The following is a 23573-nucleotide window of genomic DNA, read 5'->3' as shown; positions in this document are numbered from 1 at the left end:
ACTCCCTTTGTTCATTATTTCACTTTATGCATTATTTTAAAAATTACAGTTGATGAAAAAATATGTATTTTAAACCCTGGCAGTAATTTATCCCAGAAAAAAAGAATCTGATTCTTACAGATCAAGAAGTATATAAAAGGAGTTCCCATTGTGGCTCAGTGGTTAATGAAGCCGACTAGTATCCATGAGGTCTTGGGTTCGATCCCTGGTCCTGCTTAGCGGGTTAAGGATCTGGCGTTGCCATGTGGCTGTGGTGTAGGCCGGTGGCTGCAGCTCCAATTCAGCCCCTAGCCTGGGAACTCCATGTGCTGCTGGTGTGGTCCTAAACAGCCAAAAAAAAAAAAAAAAACCAAAAAAAAAACCAAAAAACAAGGATATTTTATACAACATAGGTCTTATAGCCAGTATTTTATAATGAAACTCTTGTTTCTCAAACTGTTGTACAAAGAAACATAGAAACTCTTTACATTAAAATTGAGAAATTTATTGATATTTCTTCATGAAGTAGTAAGCAGAATTAAAGAATATACAGCTTAAAACAGTTGAAATGATTCTAAAATTTTTATGACAATTATACATTTATGGCCAAAATGAAAATGAACAGTTTTTAAGAATTAAATCACTTAAAAAAATCTGCTTAATAAGTTACCTGAAATTAAACAGATATGAGGGCAACTGGGATAATGCCACTTCATCCTTCTCAAAAAAACTGTAATCCTAGTAGAATAGTGGTTCGGCGCTGCTCCCCACTCCCAGAAGCTATCTCTCCATTGTACTGATTACAACGTGTCAACCATCAGCCTTCAATGATTTGTAAAGATGCCACTTTTGGTTCCAGTTAAAAATGTTTCCGATCAGAGACATATGACTTAATTAACCTTACTCAGAAGAGTAGAGGATCAGTATCTCAACATACTGGTCATGGCTTTCTTCTAAGAGCTCACTGAGGTCAAACGTCCTCATGTAATTACAAATGTTAAAAGGTAAAATTACATCTTAACAGCAGCCAAAAATTTATATTTTTTTATGTATTTACAGTATCATACATATTTACAAGACCACATCCAACAGTGAAATGGAGAAACAAGAGACCACCTAGAGGCATTCATTTAATGCCTCAGTATTTTTCTTGTGCAAACTGAAACTTTCTCAAATTCTTTATAAAGCTAAAGACAGTCAACATTGCGAAGGCCACCATCCATGGTTAAAGAGCCAAACCTAAAACAAATGAAAAAAAGGCAATCTCAGAAGATTCATTTATTTGGCCTCCAACACTTTACAGAAGAGTATACAATACTAGCCAGAGGAATTAACCATCATTTTTAAAGAGCTAACCAACTACAATTTACTCTATTTCTTACTGAAACACAGTGGTATTTATTAAAAATAAGTGAAAAAATACAACTCAGGCGCTTGGGAAGACTTCTTAAAAGAAAACGGTGAATAATGTAATCTAGAAACTGTTAGGAGGAGTTGGATAATTTCTTTTTGGTGGAGTTGGGAGTCAGTGTAACATACTTCAGTGACAGGAATAGGACCTTGCTAGACAGAATGTTATTTTGGGGAATAGCGGGAAATAAAGTTGGGTGATTGGGCTGGGGCTGGATTATTATACTCTTTGAATTCAAGCATGAATTTAGACTTTTTAGGTAACAGGAGTTCAGAGATTTTTGAGCCAAGCGAGTGGTACTATTAGATCAGTATCTGGGAAGATTATTTTTACTGTAAAACCCATGACAGATGAGAAGGGCTGGTTAAGGAAAGAGGTGACAGATTATTACCACGGCTCACAAGTGAGGGGAAAGGAGATCTAAATGAGGCTGATGAGAGGAAGTAAAGAAGAGTTAAGTATCTAAATAATTTATGTTCACAGGAGTATAAGAAAGGGAAAGAAGATGAGGAAATCAGAGGGGAAACTGAGCTGGGAAGGATGATGTTAAGTGATTTTAGACGCAAGAAAATCTGAAGCGACAGGCATCCACATGGAGAGAGTGTACACACCCTGGCTTCTACTCCTAGTTTTGGCACAAATCCTTAAGTGGTCACGTAACATTTAAGCTATGATTGTATCCTGTCTGATCACCTATACATTGTCAAACCTGCACATAAAACACGACTTATTGGACATGGTTTGTGAAGTGAGAATTTTTATTTCGCAAAACATAAGTGATTCAAAACCAAACTTTGTTAAAATATACTTTAACTGTCTCTTCTACTTGCTAATCTTTAGCTTTAGGAAACTATAAACTGATTTATAAAGTTATGAAGAGTTAAATAATTACTACATAGTTGCCAGAAACCAGTAGGAAAGACTTCAAACCTAAAAGGCAACTCACAGGAAAAAAAATGAATAAACATATAAAAAGATGTCTGACATTACTATTAATCAAAACAATGCAAATTAAAACAAAATGTCAGTTTTTACTAAACAAACTAAAAAAACTGATAATATTCAGTGTTGACAATGGGACCAAAATAAGCCTTTAAGAGAACTAACAACACCTATCAAAATTGAAACAGGCATACCCTTGACCTAGCAATTTCACATCTAGAAACATCTAAACATCAACCCTTCATGAATTCTTACACAAATACATGAAAGCATGTAAGTATGTTCACTGAAGCATGGTTTGAAATTGCGAAAAAACCAGAAACAACTTAAATGCCCAATAAACAGGGATGCCTAAATAGATATGGTAGATCCATACATGCCTGGTACAGGAATACCAGGCAGCTGTTGAAAATGAGAAAAACAGAGCTATATGTGTGGATATGGAAAAGTACCCTCGATACACAGCCTTAAGTGAAAAAAAGTTAGACTAAACTAGTATGAACAGAATGATTCTATTCTTATAAAACACACTCGCACAACAAACTATTAATCACTGAAGTGATTACTTCCGTGGGGGTAGAGAGGTATGAGAAAGGGCAGGTGGAGTCTTTTATTTCAATTTTTACATTTATATATTGTTTGAAAAAAATTTTAACAATTCATTAAATTCATTAAAAAAACATAATACTACAGAAGTGTCTGATAACTTCCTGCATGTAGCTCAAAAAAGCATGTGATTTCCTAACAGTTAATCTTAGGAACCTCTGTTTGGTCTTTTATTCGGGAGAACAGGGCTAGTGGGGAGAAGATGATGTGAGGAGACAGGAGCTGGTTTCCAGCCCCAGTTCCCCTCTCAGGTATGAACCTCAATACCCAGCGACATGGACAAAGACTACCTGCTCTGCCCTGCACAAGGCTGGAAGGCATGCTCAGTGAGGTCACGCAGGGAGAAAGCGCCCTGCAAGTGTACAAAACACCCTCAAACGTGAAGTATCTGCATTAGTACCTTGGAGGTGAGGGAATCTGTGGAGAAGCACCGAAGGGCTCAACAGAGAAGGCTTCTACTCTCAAGCCAAATATGACTGAACATCTCTGAGGAACCTGAACAAGGAACAGCCGCCAAAAGCAGCTTTATTGGTTCTGTATGTTTTCCAGCTCTTTCTCCTTGATCTATTAGGATTCTGGAGATAAGCAGACACCCAGATCTTCAAAGAACTCGATGAAGAGACAGCACTCACATGCAAGGAGGTCACATGCAAGGAGGTATGGAGAGGGCTCTGTGAGTTACACAGCACCAATTAGAGTGCCGGCATCTCATAAGCGACTCTGATTCCAAAATTGTAAACGATGATTGTAATGAGAAAATGTTTTGAAAAATAATGTCCAAGAGATTTTTGTTTCCACAGACCGATTCCGAGAATTCTACTAGCCAGTGCTTGTATAAAATGGCATCAATAACAGTTGACTTGTCTTTATCCGAACAACCCCAAACACATTAAAAGGCACCACGAAATTCACAAAACCTCAGGGTTCTGACTCAATATTCCTTTCCTGCTACTTAACCTATTGCTACAGGAAGACAGAGATACAAATACAGAAACATGTAAATGAACTCAATAGCATATAATCACTGGGAAGAATGATTTTTGCATTACTCACCTTTCTAAAATGTGATTATTTTCGGCAAGTTCTTTAACTACCCCTTCCATTTCTTCCTTCAATTTCTTCATACTATACATATTCGAAATAAAGATAAATAAGTTCCTCCACTCAAAAAAAGGATTTAGGTACTTTAGAATTATATTTATGTTTTAGTTCTCTAGATTGGTTCTCCAGATTAAATAACACTAGCAAATGCAGTGATAACAAATATCAAGAATTTCAAAATAAAAGATCACAAAAATAAATTTTAAAAAATGGAAACATTATAGTTACTAAATAATACATTTCTTACCCAAGAGTCATTTCTACTAATGTGTTAGAACATGGATAAATTGGGGTCATGGTATGTTTGATTCCACTGGAGGCTGCAAACATTTTCTGTGGCAATGTTTCTTGTAACTAAAACATCAAAAACAAAAAAAACAAAAAAACAAAAAACAAAAGAAAAGAAAGACCCACATCAATTACAGAACAAAATACTAACTATAGATCTTAGCTCAAATGTTACAAGTTTTAATAAGCCTTTTAGAGCTTTAAGTTTTAATTTAATTTAATTTTTTTTGCTTTTTAGGGCCACACCTGTGGCATATGGAGGTTCCCTGGTTAGGGGTCTAATCGGAGCTACAACTGCAGGCCTACATCACAGCCACAGCAACGGCAGATCTGAACCGTGTCTGCAACCTACACCACAGCTCACAGCAATGCCGGATCCTTAACCCAGTGAGAGAGGCCAGGGATCAAACCTGAAGCCTCATGGTTCCTAGTCAGATTCATTCCTGCTATGCCACAAAGGAAACTCCAAGTTTTAATTTTAAAACCATCATGATAAGAGAAATTAAATAACTCTTTAAAATATTTTTCCTATAGAGGATAAAAAAAAATGGCTTAGCAGATGTTTTTAATTGTTAAACATGTAAGTTCTAAAAACTTGGCTCAAAATACGCAACGCAAATGGGCAAGCAGAGCTGAATATAGGCATTTTATATCCTATTTCTCTCTTCTTAGTCATTATCAGACATAAACTGAGAAGAATTTTGATTCTTCCTAACAGGAAAAAGGTTTCTTTCTAGATGATTTTGAAGCCGTACCTCATTAGTGTAGTCTTGATACTTTGACACTTCTTCTTCAATATCAAAACACTGGTTAGTTAGGGATAGCAACTGTTTCCTGAGATGCAGCATCTTTCTAAAAGCCAAAACAACAACAACAACAAATAGATTAATAAGCTGTCTAATGAAATATTCTTATTTATAATATGCAGTATACATTAAATTGCATATTGTGCAGTCAACCACTAATCAGCCTCCAAAAAGTTTACTTACCTCATCCATTCTTCTGACTTATCCAAAAATGCCTCATACTTTTTAACACATTCTTCTGTAAAGTGGGTCATAGCTTTTGTTGCATGATAAAATAGTTTTTGCCTGCAATTTAGAAATAATCAGAGGCTTAAACCGCCATCACTGTTTCTATTTCCAATAGTAAAGAATTTTCAAATACATGAAATTCATGTTTCCTATCATGACTATTGTGAGTTTAGAATATTTAAAGCACTAAACCTGAAGTTTCCAAGATAGACATTAGAGCAGCAAAAGAAGAAAAAGAAAATCCTCAGCAGAGAATGATCAAAAACTGTTTACTGAGAGCTTAAGGTTAAGGAGGTGGTTGAGTCTGCCCTGGTGTATGTTCTCTATTACCTGTCCTTCTGTAATCTGCACACACGAGGCAGAGGCATGTCCCCTTATTCTCCCGTCTCAGTAACCTCTCTCTCAACCCAGGGGCCAGATGAGTGGGCCTCAAACATGTGCACATATAGTAACAATTCTATAAAGCTAAGATTAAAATGCAGTTTTTACTGTGATTAACTCCAACTTTAAGAAGAATCACAGTAATAACATAATCAGAAGTAATTACTAAACATAATCTGGACACTTACTTGTCAAATTTATGGATTTGTTCTTCATTATAAGCTAGTCCTAAAAATAAGAATATATATTACTTTTGTAAATGCATAATCAAGAAATGGCATGCAGTATTTTTTCTTTTGAGATGGTTACTTCAAAAAGCCTGGAAGTTTAAAGGAGATGTCACAAACTTGTGACCCATGGGTAGATACAGCTCACAAATGCTTTTATTTGGTCTGTACAGTGGTAACATTAGAGAAAAAAATTAACCGTTAACATTCAAACATCAGGGTATTTCAAATAAAGTCTGTATTTCTAGCTTCTCTTGAGACTGGGAAAACAATCAGATGAATCTGAATAGTGGCTTCCCCGTCATACTGGGGATGTGGGGGGCCCTCTCTAGCTCCCCTCGGTCTCCACTGACTAATCTCTTTCCTTTCTGTTATGGGAACGGCCTCCAGAGGTTTTGGAGTTTACAAGCCCTGATTTGAAATACCCAAAAGGTTGGTTTTAAGAATAATTTTTAATACATTCAACCTCTTTCCTGATAGAATTCAAGTCTGTGAAATAAATAACTTAAGTAGCCATCCTTAACAAATATACCAAATTAGTTCAAACGAATTACAACTACAGGGCTACCTCATCAGATTAGTAAGTGGCAAATTTTACTTACTACGTTCTGCTTTGTCTTTTTTGAATTGATAGTAAATCTCTGTGATGCAATTTAACAGGACTTGTAGCTTTTCTACACTATTTGAGGAAGAAAAATCCAAATAAATTAATTGAGTTGATGTGAAAAAGGACATTTAATAATATGAGCAGAAACTACCAGTGAAGTTATAACCTACTGTCTGTCTTTTGGATGAGTGCCTTCTTGATGGGTCCATGTATCAGCCAGCAATCCACCTGGAGATAATTTGCTTTCAATATCCTGAAGACTGGTTTCTATTGTTCCCTGAGAACTGGAAAGCTAAATAAAACCAATGGGTTTCAGATTTACATGACCAAAAATCAGAAATGATAATCACAATGCTAATAGAGTCTAAAGTCTGAATAATATTTCTTTCATGGATGACTTCAATTCAGAGTCAGAAAAATTTTTATCTTTAAATACAAGGACAGTTTCTTAGGTTGTATCCCACCAAGAGTACAATGTAATAAAACATGAGTATTAATACATTTTATAAAACATTTCAAATCTTTTTAGAAAAACATGTAAAATTCTTTTAATCATTCAATTAAGCTTCTGTTTCTTTATCTACAAAATATGGTCAGTACTCTATCTCATGAAACTCAAACAGAAAAACTATTAGCAGTGTCTCCAGTATAAATGTAGGCAGGCAAAACTGGGCTCTCTTTGTTTACTGATAAAAAGAAAAGTAATTCTTCTTAGAAACAAAAAATAGGGAGTTCTCTGGTGGCTCAGCAGGTTAAAGATCTGGTGTTGTCACTGCTGAGGCTATGGTTACTGCTATGGTGTGGATCTGATTCCTGGCCCAGGAACTTCTCTATGCCACAGGCACAGCCAAAAAAACAGGAAAAGAAACCTCATCTAAGATCTTGCTCATTTTAAGCTTGGTAAATTTATCACTTATCTACAACAGAACTGAGCATTTGTGAAACTTTTTTTTTTTTTCTTTTTGGCTGTGCCCATGGCATGCTGAGGAATCCCAGGTGAGGGACGGAACCCAAGCCACAGCAGTGACAACAATGAGTCTTAACTCCTAGGCCATCAGGGAATTATTTATTTATTTATTTTTAGTGCCCACACCTGCCTATGAAAGTTCCCAGGCTAGAGGTCTAATCAGAGCTGCAGCTGCTGGCCTGCGACACAACTGCGGCAATACCAGATAGGAGTCTCATCTGTGACTTACATCACAGCTTGTGGCAACACTGGATCCTTAACCCACTGAGCGAGGCCAGGGATCAAACCAGCATCCTCAAGGAAACTAATTGGGTTCCGAACTTACTGAGCCATAACGGGAACTCCAGGAACTCCAAATTTTTAAGGATGAAGGTTAGACTTAAGGGATAAATGTGTTTGAATATTTTAAGGATCATGATACATACCAGTGCTTTTCAAATAAAGTTTTAGGTGGCAGTTTATGCTGCTACTAGCAACAAAGTGTCTTTTTTACTCTGCTCTTGTTAGTATCAGTATTACATAATTGTTTAAGCCCTGCTAATTTGAAAGAAAAAATGGTATCTTAATGTTAATATGCAATTTTCTATTACTATTGGGAGTTGAACTTTTTTCAAGAGTTTCATTTAGATCTATTCATTTTTAAATCATTTCTAAATGTTCTTTGTCTATTTACTGCAGATTTAATGTTTTCCATATGCATTTGTATGAGCTATTTTTATTAAAAAAACCCTCTCTCATTTTCTCCATCTATTTGTTTTCTGACATTATTTTTTGTTAGAGAGCCTGAATTCTTATATAGTCAAATATATACTTGCTTTTCATACGTTGTCTTCTTTAACATTAAGGTTAAGAATGTATTATACTTCCAAAATATGGAAAATATTTTACATACAAAATTATTTTTTAAATCATTAATAAAGGTGTGAGAAATAGCAAGCAACTTGAACATTAGAGGTATAACTACATGGGGGGGTAATAAGAAAAACTATTAATAAATCACTTGGCTGCAATATCGTGTCTACTTTAAAAGTAGCGTAACCTGGGAGTTCCAATTGTGGAGCAGTGGTTAACAAATCCTAGTAGGAACCATGAGGTTGCGGGTTTGATCCCTGGCCTTGCTCAGTGGGTTAAGGATCCGGCGTTGCCGTGAGCTGTGGTGTAGGTCACAGATGTGGCTCGAATCCCGAGTTGCTGTGGCTCTGGCATAGGCCAGTGGCTACAGCTCCGATTAGACCCCTAGCCTGGGAACCTCCATATGCCGAGGGAGTGGCTCTAGAAAAGGCAAAAAAAAAAAAAGTAGTATAACCTAACAAAACAAAAACAAAACTGGAAAGTGTCTTTAATGTCATACAAAAAATAAAAATAACAATAGGAGGTTTGTAGGGTTATAATCATTTAAAAATATATATAACAGAGTTCCCATTGTGGCTCAGCAATGGCAAAGCCTACTAATATTTATGAGGATGTGGCTTCAATCCCTGGCCCCACTCTGTGGTTAAGGATCTGTCGTTGCTGTGAGCTATGGCACAGGCTGGCAGCTGCAGCTCCAATTCAACCTCTAGCTTGGAAACTTCCACATGATGCAGTCAGAAAAAGACCAAAAGGAAAAAAAAAAAATATATATATATATATATATATATTTATACGTGTGTGTGTGCTGATAAATCACGTTCTAAGACAAAAGCAAAAAAAGAACAGAAAACATTTACAACATGACTGCCTATATTTAAACAGAGACAGATACTGGAGAAAACTATTTTCTGTTTCTTTGACTTTTAAACTCTTTATTCTACAACAACATTTTTCAAACGTTTTTGAAACTTTTTTTTTTACTTATGGTAAAAAATTCACTCTGCTTTAACTCTGTATTATTTAGGTTTGTATATTCAACAACTGAAAGTTTCATGGAGTAGTAATTTCCTTATTATAGGTGATGCATTCTGATGTTTTCTTTCTTTTTTTTTTTTTGCTTTTCAGGGCCACGCCTGCGGCATATGGAGGTTCCCAGGCTAGGGGTCTAATCGGAGCTACAGCCGCCAGCCTATGCTAGAGTCATGGCAACGCCAGACCCAAGCCATGTCTGCAACCTACACCACGGCTCACGGCAACACCGGATCCTTAACCCACTGAGCAAGACCAGGGATCGAACCTGCAACCTCACGGTTCCTAGTCAGATTCCTTTCCACTGCGCCACAATAAGAACTCCTTCTGAGGTTTTCTATTCTACTTCATTTGAAAACACTGCTGAATGCAATGTGCTAAACTTTACAACCTATTGGTTGTTCATTACTCAGATTTTGAAAACCACTGTTCTAGATCTAAAAAAGATCTGAGGAAAAAACCAACTAAAAACCAGCCTGAGCTCAGAAAGAGAAAAGGGATATAACACGAAATTCTTTTTCACTTTTAATTTAACATCATTTCATGAAAGAATACTTCCAATGCTAACAGCTTACAGGAGCATAATAGCATTTTTATTTATCTAATTTAATTGGTACAAGAACCTATGAGATAAGCACAGTAAGAAATTGCCCATTTTATTTTATTTTTATTTTTTGCTTTTTTTAGGGCCTCACCCATGGCATAGAAGTTCCTAGGCTAGGGGATGAATCAGAGCTGCAGCTGCTGGCCTACACTACAACCACAGCAATGCCAAATCCAAGCTGCGTCTTTGACCTACACTGCAGCTCACGGCAAGGCCAGATCCTTAACCCATTGAGCAAGGCCAGGGATCGAACCACCTCCTCAGGGTACTAGTCAGCTTTGTTTCTGCTGAGCCATAACAGGAACTTCCTGCCCATTTTAAAGAAGAAGAAGATCCTGCTGTATAGCACAGGGAACTATAAGCTTACGGCAGAACAAGACAGAAGAAAATATGAGAAAAAGAATGTGTCTGTGTGTGTGTATATATATATATACATATATAAATAAACTGGGTCACTTTTCTGTACAGCAGAAATTGACAGAACATTGTAAATCAACTATAATAAAAATTTTTTTAAAAGAAAAAGAAAGCAAGGATGCAGAGAAGTGAAGGCCCTGCTCAAGTAGCTAGGCAGGAACAGCTAGGTAAACAGAGGTAGATCTGGGATGAGTAAGTAGTTAGCTCTCAATACATAATTCCATGCTCTTCTACAATACATTTTATTTTATTTTATTTTATTGGTCTTTTTGCCTTTTCTAGGGCCACTTCCACGGCATATGGAGATTCTCAGGCTAGGGGTCTAATTGGAGCCGTAGCCACCGGCCTACGCCAGAGCCACAGTAATGCGGGATTCGAGCCGCGTCTGCAACCTACACCACAGCTCACAGCAATGCTGGATCCATAACCCACTAAGCAAGGCCAGGGATCGAACACGCAACCTCATGGTTCGTAGTCGGATTTGTTAACCACTGTGCCATGACAGGAACTCCTACAATACATTTTAAAGAGAGATCCAGAGACTACCTTGAATGCTACTGTATTTTTTAAAAGAGCAGAGACTTTTGTCCTAATTTTTTTTAGTTATAGAAATGATTCATTGGGAGTTCCCCTAGTGACTCAGCAGAAATTAATCCAACTAGAGGGGGTTCAGTCCCTGGCCTCACTCAGTGGGTTGACAATCAGGCATTGCCATAAGCTGTGGTGTAGGTCATAGACCTGGCTTGGACACTGTGTTGCTGTGGCTGTGACACAGGCCAACAGCTGTAAATTTGATTTAACCCCTAGCCTGAGAACTTCATATGTCATGGGTGTAGCCCTAAAAAGCAAAAAAAATAAAAAAAGAAAAAAGAAAAGAAAAGATTCTTTGCCTTGAGGAACACAAATCTTTCTTTCCTTACTTTTTATTAGAAATTTATTGATATTTTCCTAGCATGCTTCTATTTCTAAACAAGTTTAAGCACTCTGCATGTTAAATTACACTTATGAACTTCTTTAACTGCCACAGAAGCAATACAAGAACATGAAGGATTTTAAAGAGAGAGAGGGAGAGAAGGGAAGAGGGAGAGAGAAATGGGCTTAAAATAAGGTAGGCATTTGGAGTTCCCGTCGTGGCTCAGTGGTTAACGAATCCGACTAGGAACCATGGGATTTTGGGTTCGATCCCTGGCCTTGCTCAGTGGGTCAAGGATCCGGCGTTGCCGTGAGCTGTGGTGTAGGTTGCAGACGTGGCTCGGATCCCAAGTTGCTGTGGCTCTGGTGTAGGTCGGTGGCTACAGCTCAGATTCGACCCCTAGCCTGGGAATCTCCATATGCCACCAGAGTGGCCCAAGAAATGGCAAAAAGACGAAAAAAATAAAATAAAATAAAATAAGGTAGGCATTTGGAAACGTCATAAAGAATTTCACAGCGGAGTTCCCATCGTGGCTTATCGGTTAACACATCTGACTAGCATCCATGAGGGAACAGGTTTGATCCCTGGACTGGATCAGTGGGTTAAGGATCTGGTGTTGCTGTGAGCTGTGGTACAGGTTGCAGACTCGGCTCGGATCTGGTGTTGCTGTGGCTGTGGTGTAGGCCGGCAGCTAGAGCTTTGATTCTAGATCCCTAGCCTGATACTCTCCATATGCTGAAGGTACGGCCCTAAAAACCAAAAAAAAAAAAAAAAAAAAGAATTTCATGGCAGTTAAGAGTATTTAAATAACTGTAAATAGTTCCTTCAGTTGGGAAAACGCTACCTTTTCTTTGGGGAGTTTTTGGCACACCATCTCTCTAGGAAAGTTCAGATCTAATCTTGCCAGCAAAGAAACAGATTATAAGTCCATGATTATCAAAATTTTGTAAATACTTACTCTTAACAATTTGGTGTGTATGTCCGAAATTTCACCTAACTCTGTTGTTTCTAGGTTGATCTTCATCAACTTTTCATATCTGTATGAAAAACAAGTACAGGAAAATTAAATGAGCATAGATTTTAAAAGAAGTTTTATAAATCATATCTAATTTTTTATTATAACCATTTAAGAACAGAATATTATTGAATGTAAAGCCTACAATCAACAGATTCCAAGAAAACTTGATGTCTTTCTAAAGAAAGAATTTTATACACTTCTACTTATAAATATGCAGATTAAGAGATTAAACCATAAAAGACAACTTTATTCCAAATAGTCTTATGTCAGGATAATTGTCAAAATACAAGATTTCAGAATTAATGGAGGTCAACAGTATACACTAATTTAATTTATTATATTTCCTGTGTAATACAAATAGTATAGCCTAGAAGAGGGCATTTAAAAATAGCACTCTGTTTCAAAAGGCATTCTCAGGGATAAGACTAATATGCAAGAGTAAACTAACAGTAATCCCCAAATTCTAAAAATACTAAAATAAGGTTCTAGAATATCTTTCTACTTCCTTTGGTTACAGGTTTTATATTTTCTTATGCAGAGTTGTCTGATTTGCAAAGCAAAAAGAAAATCAGGTGTTTTTAATTCAGATACCTTTTCCTTCTTCAAAGATAGGGGAAAATGCCACCAAAGACAGGGTACTCATTTCTTACTGAGATGGACTGGATATTTTTGCCTTTGTGAGGAAATGACTTAATCTAAGGTTGTCTTTTAATAGAAATGCTTACATAGCACACTATATTATGCCAAGGATAACTAAACAAATTAAAGAGAAGTGAAACAATAGTTAACATTTTAACCGCTATTAATAAGGAACTAATCTACTCACACTGTCACAGTTTTTTCAATGTTTCTGATGTAGAAATCCAATGTGATCACAACTTCTGTCTTTTTGTGAACAGTTTCATTATAATCATCTTTAACTAATTCTCTAAAAAATAATAATATTCTCATTAGTTTTGCTAAGGAATTGTTTTCTCATTGTCCACTAATTACACTGCTGTACTACTTTCTGTTCAGAAAAACCTCTTCACAGTCTTTTTTTTTTTTTTAGCCATTCCCATGGCATGTAGAAGTTCCCAGGTTAGAGATCGAATCCATGCCACAGCAGGGACTCGAACCACAGCAGTGACAATGCCAGATCCTTAACCTCTAGGCTGGTGGGGAACTCCCTTAACACTCCTGATATGTTATGAAAGCCAATTCTCTTTTTATTATTGAAAGCATCTCTGTGACACTTAAATCTATCCAGGGCACAAACGATTACTACTTATTAAAAATTAACAGCTTAGAGATGTAAGACATTAAAATTATATGAAGGAGTAAAAACTAATCTATAATCACACAAACAAGCTAAGTAGCATTACATTTTATACTACTAGAATTTTTACTGCTCACAGTAGACTGTTGTCTCATTTACACTTTTTAAAAAAATTTTTAAGCTTTTGGCAGAGACCCAAGCCATTTCAGTGACAACACTGGATCCCTAAACTGCTGTGACACAAGGGAAATGCCCATTTTATACTTTATTTATTATTTTTTTCCTCTTTTTTGCTGTCCTGAGGCATACAGAGTTACCAGGGCCAGGGATCAGATCTGAGCTCAATTGTGACCTGTGCCAGGCTGGGGATGGAACCTGTATCCCAGAGATGCTGGGGATGGAACCTGTATCTCCAGAGATGCTGCCGATCCCACTGCATCACAGGGGGAACTCCCAGATATATACTTTAAATCAATTAATATATTCCTAAAGAAGCAGAATAACACAGTATATAATATAACTGAAGGGCTTTTGATCTATACTAAGGGTCAACAAACTAAGGCCTGATGCTTATTTCTGCTAAGAATGGTATTTACATTTTTAAAGGGTATAAAAACAAAGTGAAAACAAAGAAGAGAACTTGTGTCCCACAAAGTCTAAAATATTTACTAACTGGGAGTCCCCACTGCGACACAGTGGGTTAAGAATCTGACTAGTATCTATAAGAACTCAGGTTTGATCCCTGGCCTCACTCAGTGGATTAAGGATCTGGCATTGCTGTGAGCTGTGGTGTAGGTCGTAGATGCAGCTCAGATCTGGTGTTGCTGTGCTGTGGCTGGCAGCTGCAGCTCCAGCTCCAATTCGACCCCTTCCGTGGGAACTTCCATGTGCCACAGGTGCGGTTCTAAAAAAAAAAAAAAATTACTGACTGATAAAAAGTCTGCCAACTGTGCATATTAAAACCCATTTTCTCGTGACTTACTGAACTAAAAGCTAATAAGTAAAAGGAATAAAAAGCTTCATGAAGCAGTGACCAGGGCAGGTAACTGCAGCAAGAGAAAATGAGAGCTGTTAGGAACAATGCTACAAAAATAAATGGAGTCTCTGGAGTTCCCATCATGGCTCAGTAGTTAATGAAACTGAATGGTATCCATGAGGATGGGGGTTCGATCCCTGGCCTTGCTCATTGGGTTAAAGATCTGCTGTTGCCTTGAGCTGTGATGTAGGTCACAGACGCAGCTTGGATCCCACATTGCTATGTGTTGTGGTGTAGGCCAGCAGCTGCAGCTCTGATTCGACTCCTAGCCTGGAAACTTCCATATACCTTAGGTGTGGCCATAAAAAGACAAAAAATAAAAATAAAAATAAAAATAAATAAGTGGAATCCTCAGCCATAAAAAAGAAGAAAGTAATGCCATTTGAAGCAACATGGATGGAACTAGAGACTCTCATACTAAGTGAAGTAAGTCAGAAAGAGAAAAGAGAGAGACAAATACCCTAAGATAGCACTTATATATGGAATCTAATATATGGCACAAATGAACCTATCTACAGAAAAGAAACAAACTTAGGGACCTGGTGAACAGATTTATGTTTACCAAGTGGGAGGGTGAGGGACTGGGAGGGACTGGGAGTTTGGGGTTAGCTGAAGTAAACCATTGCATTTGGAGTGGATAAGCAATGAGATCCTGCTGTATAGCACAGGGGAACTATATCCAGTCACTTGGGATGGAACATGAAGGAGATAATGTGAGAAAAAGAATACACACACACGAACGGTTTATTTTGCTATACAGCAGAAATTGATAGAACTTTGTAAATCAACTATAATAGAAAAAATTAAAATTAAAAAAAAAATGGAGTCAACACTTAGATTTCTCCAGAAACCATTTAGTAAAAACAAAGAGGCCTTTTTTTTTTTTTTTTTTTTTGCTTTTTAGGACCACACCTGCAGCATGTGGTAGTTCCCAGGCTGGGTCGAATGGGAGCTGCAGCTGTCAGCCAACGCCATAGTCACAGCAACATCAGATTTGAGCCGCATCTGGGACCTACACCATAGCTCACGGCAACGTGGGATCCTTAACCTGCTGAGCGAGGCCAGGGATCGAACCCGAATCCTCAAGGATACTAGTCGGATTCATTTCTGCTGCACCACAAAGGGAACTCCCTGATTCTTAATGGAAAGAGAAAAGCATAGGCTTACAAACTGGATATGTGAGAACATAAAAAAATATTATAAGCATAAATTTATGAATTTAACATAAAGGTGACAGGAAAACAAAGATCCTTATTCTTTTTGTCTTCTTAGAAGCAGCAGCAGAAGAACAAGAATGAAATGCTTCATACGTGTTCTTGCGAGAAGGGAAGGACAAGTGTGAAGTGGGCATAAACTGTTGTAAGCATTATAAGCATTGAAGCCTAAGAGCACCAGGAGTCCAGAGAACATGAGGCCATTACTTTGTGTGTATAAAATTCAAAAAAAAGCTTCCAAAGATGTTGATCCACTTTGTGTTTCTTTTGGCCATGGATGCAGCAGCTAGATGTGGACCTCAGTTCCCAGACCAGAAACTGAACCCAGGCCCCAAGGTGAAAGCCCAGAGTTCTAACCACTAGACCACCAGGGAACTCCTCCAAGGATGTTAGGTACTGCTAGAGGCACGACACTTAAAAGAAAACATATATTCTCCACTTCTATCAGATGGAAAGATGACATACCATATCATAGTCATTCACAAAACATTTCTTAGGTTCACTTTCAGGGAGAGAATACTTAACTAGATGATCAATATTCTGACCTAGAAAAACTATAGTGATTTAATTAAAAAATTAATTTTTGGAAGTTCCAAAAACTTCCAAAGTGTGATGCAGCAGGTTAAGGATCCCGCATTGCTGCAGCTGTGGTGTAGGTCACAACTGCAGTGTGGGTTTGATCCCTGGCCCAGGAACTTTAACATGCCTTGGGTGTGGCAAAAAAAAAAAAGTTTTTAAATTGCTTATCAAGGTGGGTGTATACTCATGCTGCACAATTTCACATGTATTAAATGTCTAAAATACAAATCTGTAGCTATAGAAAGTATGTTAGTTGTGGTGCAGGGCTAAGAAGTTATGTGGGAAACAGTGGGGGAGGTGGTGACTGCTAATGGGTGCAGGGTTTCTTTGGAGGATAAAAAATTTTCCAAAATTAGTGGTAATGACTGCACAACCCTGTGAATGTAAAAAAAAAAAAAAATCACTGATTTGTACATTTTAAAAATAAGTGAATTATGGAGTTCCCATTGTAACAAAGTGGAAATGAATCTGACTAGGAACCATGAGGTTGAGGGTTCGATCCCTGGCCTTGCTCAGTGGGTTAAGGATCCTGTGTTGCCATGAGCTGTGGTGTAGATTGCGGACTCGGCTCAGATTCTGAGTTGCTGTGGCTCTGGCATAGGCTGGCAGCTGTAGCTCTGATTACACCCCTAGCCAGGGAACCTCTATATGCCATAGGTATGGCCCTAAAAAGACAAAAGGCCAAAAAAAAAGAAAAAAAAAGTGAATTACACAGTATGTGAATTGTATCTCAATAATGCTGTTACAATGTACATTAACATATGACTGGGTCATTTGCTGTATAGCAGAAAATGGCACAACACGGTAAATCAACTATATATCCATTAAAACTTTAAAAAAATGAAAAAAAATTAAGGTGGGCATCTTTTAGGTAGGGAAAAAAAAACTGTTTAAAAAAAATTAAGGAGTTTCATCGTGGCTCGGCGGAAAGAATCTGACTAGTAACCATGAGGACACAGGTTCAATGGCTGACCCTCACTCAGTGGGTTAAAGATCTGGCGTTGCCATGAGCTGTGGTGTAGGCTGCAGTCACGGCTTGGATCTGGCGTTGCTGCGGCTGTGGTGTAGGACGGCAGCTACAGCTCCAATTTGACCCCTAGCCTGGAAACTTCCATGAGCCATGGGTGCGGCCCTAAAAAGACAAAAAAAAAAAAAAAAAAGTTGAGCGTATACTTAATTTGGGAAAAGGGAGGGAAATGGAGGAAGATTCTGAGGACGCAAACCCTAAAAGAAGCATAGGTTGTACTGAAGTTTATAACAATGCCAAGGGCTTCTGAGAGAAATAACAGCCAAATCGAGGTCACTGGAAAAGGAATTCACTTGCCATCACATCACAAAATGTGATTTAAATTTTAAAATTCAGATACTATTTGTCCTAGTTATCTCACAAGGTTTTTATAGGAATCAAATGGAAAAAGAGCTGCTGAATGTTTTGTGAACTAAATGTGAAACAAACATATTTTAATAAAAATCATGCATCTGGCCCTACCTAGTCTAAAGAGGTCAAGTACCAATGATAGGTGATTATCAGTTATTCAGTGAGGCCTATGTGAAGATCAATTTTCAAATTTCAATCCATTACTTACATCAACCATCGTATCCCCTTTCGCATTAATTCCTGATAAAGCAGCAAGGTACTGGCAATTCTACAGGCATAACACACAATTCCTGTTATTGCCTAATGAAAAAATACAAATTTCAAATTGATACAAATATCAATATTTGGTGCTAACTGTATGTAGCACAGGGTAAGAAAAACTTTCACACAAAATTTTTCAAGCTTTTGTGTTTGCATCATCAAAAACACAATAAGCCAATTTCTAAAAGCTAAGGACAGATATCATTGTAATAAATATCTCATCTTTAACATGATAATGGTCTCAATGGGGAAAATTTTCTTATGACTTCAAGAATATAAAGTAAAGAAAGAACACAAAATAATTTGCAATGGATAACAACCTAAATGAAAAATATCCTATAGGTGTATATAAATAAGATACATTTTTTACTGCTTCCATTACTGATGAATATTTTTGGCCGCACCCATGGCATGTGGAAGTTCCTGGGCCAGGGATCAAACCCATGCCACAGCAGTAGCCAGAGCCACAACAGTGACAAGACGGGACCCTTAACCAGCTGAGCCACCAGGGAACTCCACTGATAAGATAATTTTAATTCAGATGTTTCAATAGTAATTTAATTAAATACTAACCTTAGCCACGCTGGCATCCCCATCTAAATCATAACGTGGATGTACTTTAGGGAGGGAAACTGAAATATGAAGTGAAATAACTAAAGTCAGAAATGAAAAATTATGAATTATTTTATCCTTTACACATCAAACTTTAAATTAAATATTAACCTCCTAATCACCTCTAAATTAAACATCAATTGTAAAACTCTTTAATGTTCTTTTCTTGGTTAAAAAAACACTTGAAAAAAAAATGCTTATTCCTTAACTAATTACCTGCACTATTTCTAATGAGTTTCCCTTCTTTTCTTAGGTATATTCCAATATAACAAGCTCAATGCTTTTCTTTTTTTTTTTTTTTGTCTTTTCTAGGGCCACTCCTGTGGCATATGGAGGTTCCCAGGCTAGGGATCTAATTGGAGCTGTAGCCGCCAGCCTATGCCACAGGCACAGCAACACCAGATCCGAGCCGCATCTGCAACCTAGACCACAGCTCATGGCAACGCTGGCTCGTCAGCCCACTGAGCAAGGCCAGGGATCGAACCCGCAACTTCAGGGTTCCTAGTCAGATTCGTTAACCACTGCGCCACGTTGGGAACTCCTCAATGCTTTTCTTTAAATATAAATCAAATCCCAAAGATTCAAACAGAAATGTAAAAGTTTGGGTAATTTTTTTTACCACTAGAAAGTAATAATTTAAAAGTTTCCAAAATGCAGATCTAATTTTCTTAGACTCCAAAGTCTGGCAAAGTGTCCTATTCACCCTGGACACAATAAAAATTTTCTGAAATTTATGACACAAAAGATTATTCTGAGTATTAGTACAATACTAAAAGCAGAGAGCTACAGTAAAGCATATATGACAAACTATTTTACCATTTTATAAACAAAATATTTAAGCTGCCTACAAGGCTTTTTAATTTTACTGCTACTCTCATTCAACTAATTTGCAAAATTTTAATTTTTAAAATTTTAATTTTTTATAAAAGTTCTACATTATTGTCACCACCAACCAATTTTATGAAGATGACAATCATTTTCACAGACTGTTTTTTTTCCTTAAATGGCCAGTAAGAACAACAGGAACAAGCCCAACTTACTTTTTTCATATATCAATCCTATGGTACTCAGAGGTTCCCGGCTTACTACAAAGATGGGATTTTCCTCAGTAGTTTCAGGGAAGTGCTGTGCCAGTCTTCCAGGTTCTAGAACTAAACGTCGTCCTTCATATATAAGTTCTTGATTTGAAGAAATAATTTTGGTTTGTTTATACACCAGTTCATGAAACACAGTAGCACTGGGGAAGAAAAATCCGGAAGGACAACATAATCAGGGGAAAATAAGAGGTAAATTTTATTCTTTTTTGATGAGAGCCACAACATTCATTTCTCAATGATATTTTCAGATCATGACCAGTCCACAGAAATGCTGCTCTGTGCATATGGCTACTATAAACTCTATTAAACTGAAAACCTCACATAACTTGTATATACAGCAATCAACCCTAAATATTTTTATGTTTGGACACCTATTCTGGATATGTGCAATACACAGCAGTCTTTTTTTTTTTTTTTTTTTGCCCTTGCCTATGGCATGCAGAAGGTCCCAGGCCAGGGATCAAACCTGCACCACAGCAGTGACCTGAGCCATAGCAAGTGACTAGACTGGATCCCTAACTGCTAGATCACCAGGGAGCTCCAAGAAGTCTTAATATTTAATAATAGGGAGACAACATAGCAGGGAGTTTAAGAGCACTGACTCTGGCATCAGAACAGTTGGGTGCAAATTCCAGATCTGCAACTTACCACTTACTTGCTGTATTACCTTTGGTTACTTAATTTCTCTGTGTTGAGTTTCCTCATCTATAAAATGGGAGTAACAGTCCCCACATCACAGAATTGTTGTGAGGACTAAATGACTTAAATATATGAAGTACTGAGAACAATGCTTACAACATGACTATATAATGGCTGTTAAACTAATAAAATCAGATATTTTCAAAATCATGTTTGGGGGAAAAAGGTAGATTCTCCCTAAATAGATCGATGAAATCAAAGAAACATTCCAGCAGCAATACTCTGATGTATCTCTGCCAGAAAGCTGCTGCTATGATTTTTGGCTCAGGTTTTGGTGGGCTTTTTGTGTTCAAGTGTACTAAAATGAAACAGTGGCCAACATCTAACTATGACACCTATCTATTCAGGTTATTAAATACCAAAATAAAGACGAATAATGTATTTTAACCTAATGTCACATTACTATTATTTTATTCATTATATTTAACATTTATAATATTACTATTATGTTAGGTAAAGATACTAGACAAAAATATCTAAAATATTATCCCATCTAATTGATTTTATTTCTTAATAAAACTAGCAGTGAAAGTCTCTTTTTAAGTTTTATGAGGCATCGAAATGTTATCTGAATCTTGTCAAAACAGAAACTAAGGCACACAGAATAGGTGTAATATTTTTTTCTCTTTCATTTAAAAAAATTGTTTATTGTGAGATCATTGTAGATTGATGTACAGCTGAAAGAAACTATATGAAGAGATGCTGTATACCCTTCACTCAGTTTCCTCCACTGGTTAACATCCTGCATAAGCACAGTACATTACAATCAGGATACTGATACTGATATAAAATACTTCTCTTATTCAGATTCCCCTCGTTTCACATGTAAAGGTGTGTGTATTAGTTATACATAGTTTATCACATGGGTAGGCTTTGGTCACATGATACAATTTTTTTTTTTACATAAAACAAATGATTATTTCCCTAGCATTCAGGGCTTATGCCACATATGCAAATAAAAACTATACTCTCTTTAAGACTTATGTTTTACTATTTTTAAGTGACAGTACAATATTCTTAATAAAACCTGGCCCATTTATTAATGAATGCTATTTGTGGTTATGTGATGATGTAACTGGATAGAAGACATAAATGAAAATAATCTTATCCAACTTCAGTTTAAGAACAAGCTAATTTACCTGTAAATTTTAGAAAACTGATCCTTTTACTGCAAAGATAAATGAAAAGGAGTTTATAAAGCACTTGAACATCATTTTCTAAGCAGGAAGTGGGTGCCTTTGGTGAAGCTGAGACATATTTTCTATTTCCTTTCCTGATTTATGAAGATATGTAATTATTCCTATTATTTACTTATTTTTGGCTATACCCACGGCATGTCCAGGGATCAAACCCACACCAAAGCAGAAACCCAAACTACTGCAGTGACAACGCTGGATCTGTAAGCCACTGCACCACAAGAGAACTCTAAGATATGCAATTATAATATAACATGACATTATAATATGGCAACAAAAAATAAAGAGGTACTTACGTATTATAGCTATGAATATAAATCTTATGAGCAGTCATTTGTTGTAGAGAAAAAACATGAATTATCATTCGGTGAAGTATATCACTAGTTTCTGCAAAAAACTGGTCAAAACCCCAACACTTTTCCTGATCCGCCTCAAGGATGTTTGCAAGAACAGGGGTAAGAAGAACCTGAAGACCCCTAAAATAGTATTGAAAAAAGTTACTTGAAGAAGGAATGTGTCCTATTTTGCTCAGGTACAAAAATCATAATATTTACCAACAAATTAGGTTCATTTAAAATTTTTAAAAATCTGCAACTTTCCATAGATGCAGGTAATCCCAGTTTAGTATTACTCATCAATGAATGAATCAAGGATTATGGTGTTTTTATGATAGCTTTTACTGATTATTTTGATTCTCTTCTTTCCAAATTTCCTCACTCTTCCAAACACATTCTAACATTGTATGTACAGAGCTATCCAGGTGAGACCAGTTGATTGGAACCAAGTGGTCATAAGGATAAGATAACAGTTTAATTTTAGGGTCATTAATGTCCTTTTTTTTTTTTTGCCACCCCAAGGCATATGGAGTTCCCGAACCAGAGACTGAATCTGAGCTGCAGCTTCAACTTATGCCACAGCTGCAGCAATGTCAGATCCTTAACCCACTGCACCAGGCTGGGGATCGAGCTCACATCCCTGCTGCTGCTGAGACACTATCGACCCTGTTGTGTCCTTTTATTATATCACTCCAACACACAGTTTTTTTATGTTGAACTTATGTGCCTTTTGCAGTATACTTTTTTTTTTCTTTTTGCCTTTTCTAGGGCCGCTCCCGAGGCATATGGAGGTTCCCCAGGCTAGGGGTCGAATTGGAGCCATAGCCACTTGCCTATGCCAGAGCCACAACAACGTGGGATCCAAGCCGCGTCTGTGACCTACACCACAGCTCACGGCAACGCTGGATCCTTAACCCACCGAGCAAGGCCAGGGATTGAACCCGCAACCTCATGGTTCCCAGTCGCATTCGTTAACCACTGTGCCACAACAGGAACTCCTGTAGTATGCTTCTTTACAAAGGAAAATTACTATAATCATCTAGTGATCAATTAGTGCCAATTCAACTAGGAATAATTTTGACTAATAAACTTAAATATTAAAAAAAGGAAGTAACTATTCTTTCTCATGCTTTCACTGAATTTTAAAATGTGCTTAAACAGACTCAATTGGCCAGATGGCAGCATATAAGTTAGTTAAGCAAGAATCAACCCAGAAATATTTGCTAAAACTATCAGGAAAGAGTCTTTTCACTGAGCTTCCAAAACTGAGACTATGAGTCTGGGAATGCCAGCAGCCATTTTGTGCTGCCAGGAAAAAGCTTGATTGAAAGCAAATAGAAACCAGAGAAAAGCAGAACTGAACGATTTGTAGAGACCAAGTCTTGATGACATAGTCTGAATCTGGGGATTCAGCTGGGCTTTGAGTTACATACACATGTGAACTTTTAATTACAATCTATTTCCTTTTTCATTTACACATGGTGAGTTAGCTTTTTCTCCATGGCTATCCAGTCTTGGCTAATTAATACATA

General features: G+C 37.1%; 1 protein-coding gene across 4 annotated transcripts in view; it reads right to left on the bottom strand.

Moving 5' to 3' along the window:
- Positions 1-468: 468 nt before the first annotated feature.
- TBK1 (TANK binding kinase 1) overlaps positions 469-23573 on the bottom strand; it is a 49004-nt gene continuing 25899 nt past the window's right edge. For all 4 annotated transcript variants that reach the window (XM_047787120.1, XM_047787119.1, XM_047787122.1 and 1 more), the window contains exons 8-21: positions 22003-22182; positions 19755-19951; positions 18676-18734; positions 18050-18141; positions 13203-13304; positions 12317-12395; positions 6747-6868; positions 6572-6648; positions 5931-5970; positions 5317-5418; positions 5083-5179; positions 4287-4393; positions 3992-4063; positions 469-1218 (exon numbers count right to left, since the gene is read on the bottom strand). In XM_047787120.1, coding sequence (XP_047643076.1) covers positions 1167-1218; positions 3992-4063; positions 4287-4393; positions 5083-5179; positions 5317-5418; positions 5931-5970; positions 6572-6648; positions 6747-6868; positions 12317-12395; positions 13203-13304; positions 18050-18141; positions 18676-18734; positions 19755-19951; positions 22003-22182 — 1378 coding nt within the window. In that variant the 3' untranslated portion in view covers positions 469-1166. The remainder of the gene's footprint in view (positions 1219-3991; positions 4064-4286; positions 4394-5082; positions 5180-5316; positions 5419-5930; positions 5971-6571; positions 6649-6746; positions 6869-12316; positions 12396-13202; positions 13305-18049; positions 18142-18675; positions 18735-19754; positions 19952-22002; positions 22183-23573) is intronic.

The sequence above is a fragment of the Phacochoerus africanus genome, chromosome 7 (genome assembly GCF_016906955.1).
Source record: "Phacochoerus africanus isolate WHEZ1 chromosome 7, ROS_Pafr_v1, whole genome shotgun sequence".
Lineage (NCBI taxonomy): Eukaryota > Metazoa > Chordata > Mammalia > Artiodactyla > Suidae > Phacochoerus > Phacochoerus africanus.
The sequence above is the reverse complement of the archived record's forward strand: the minus strand, read 5'-3'. Positions and strand labels throughout refer to the sequence as shown.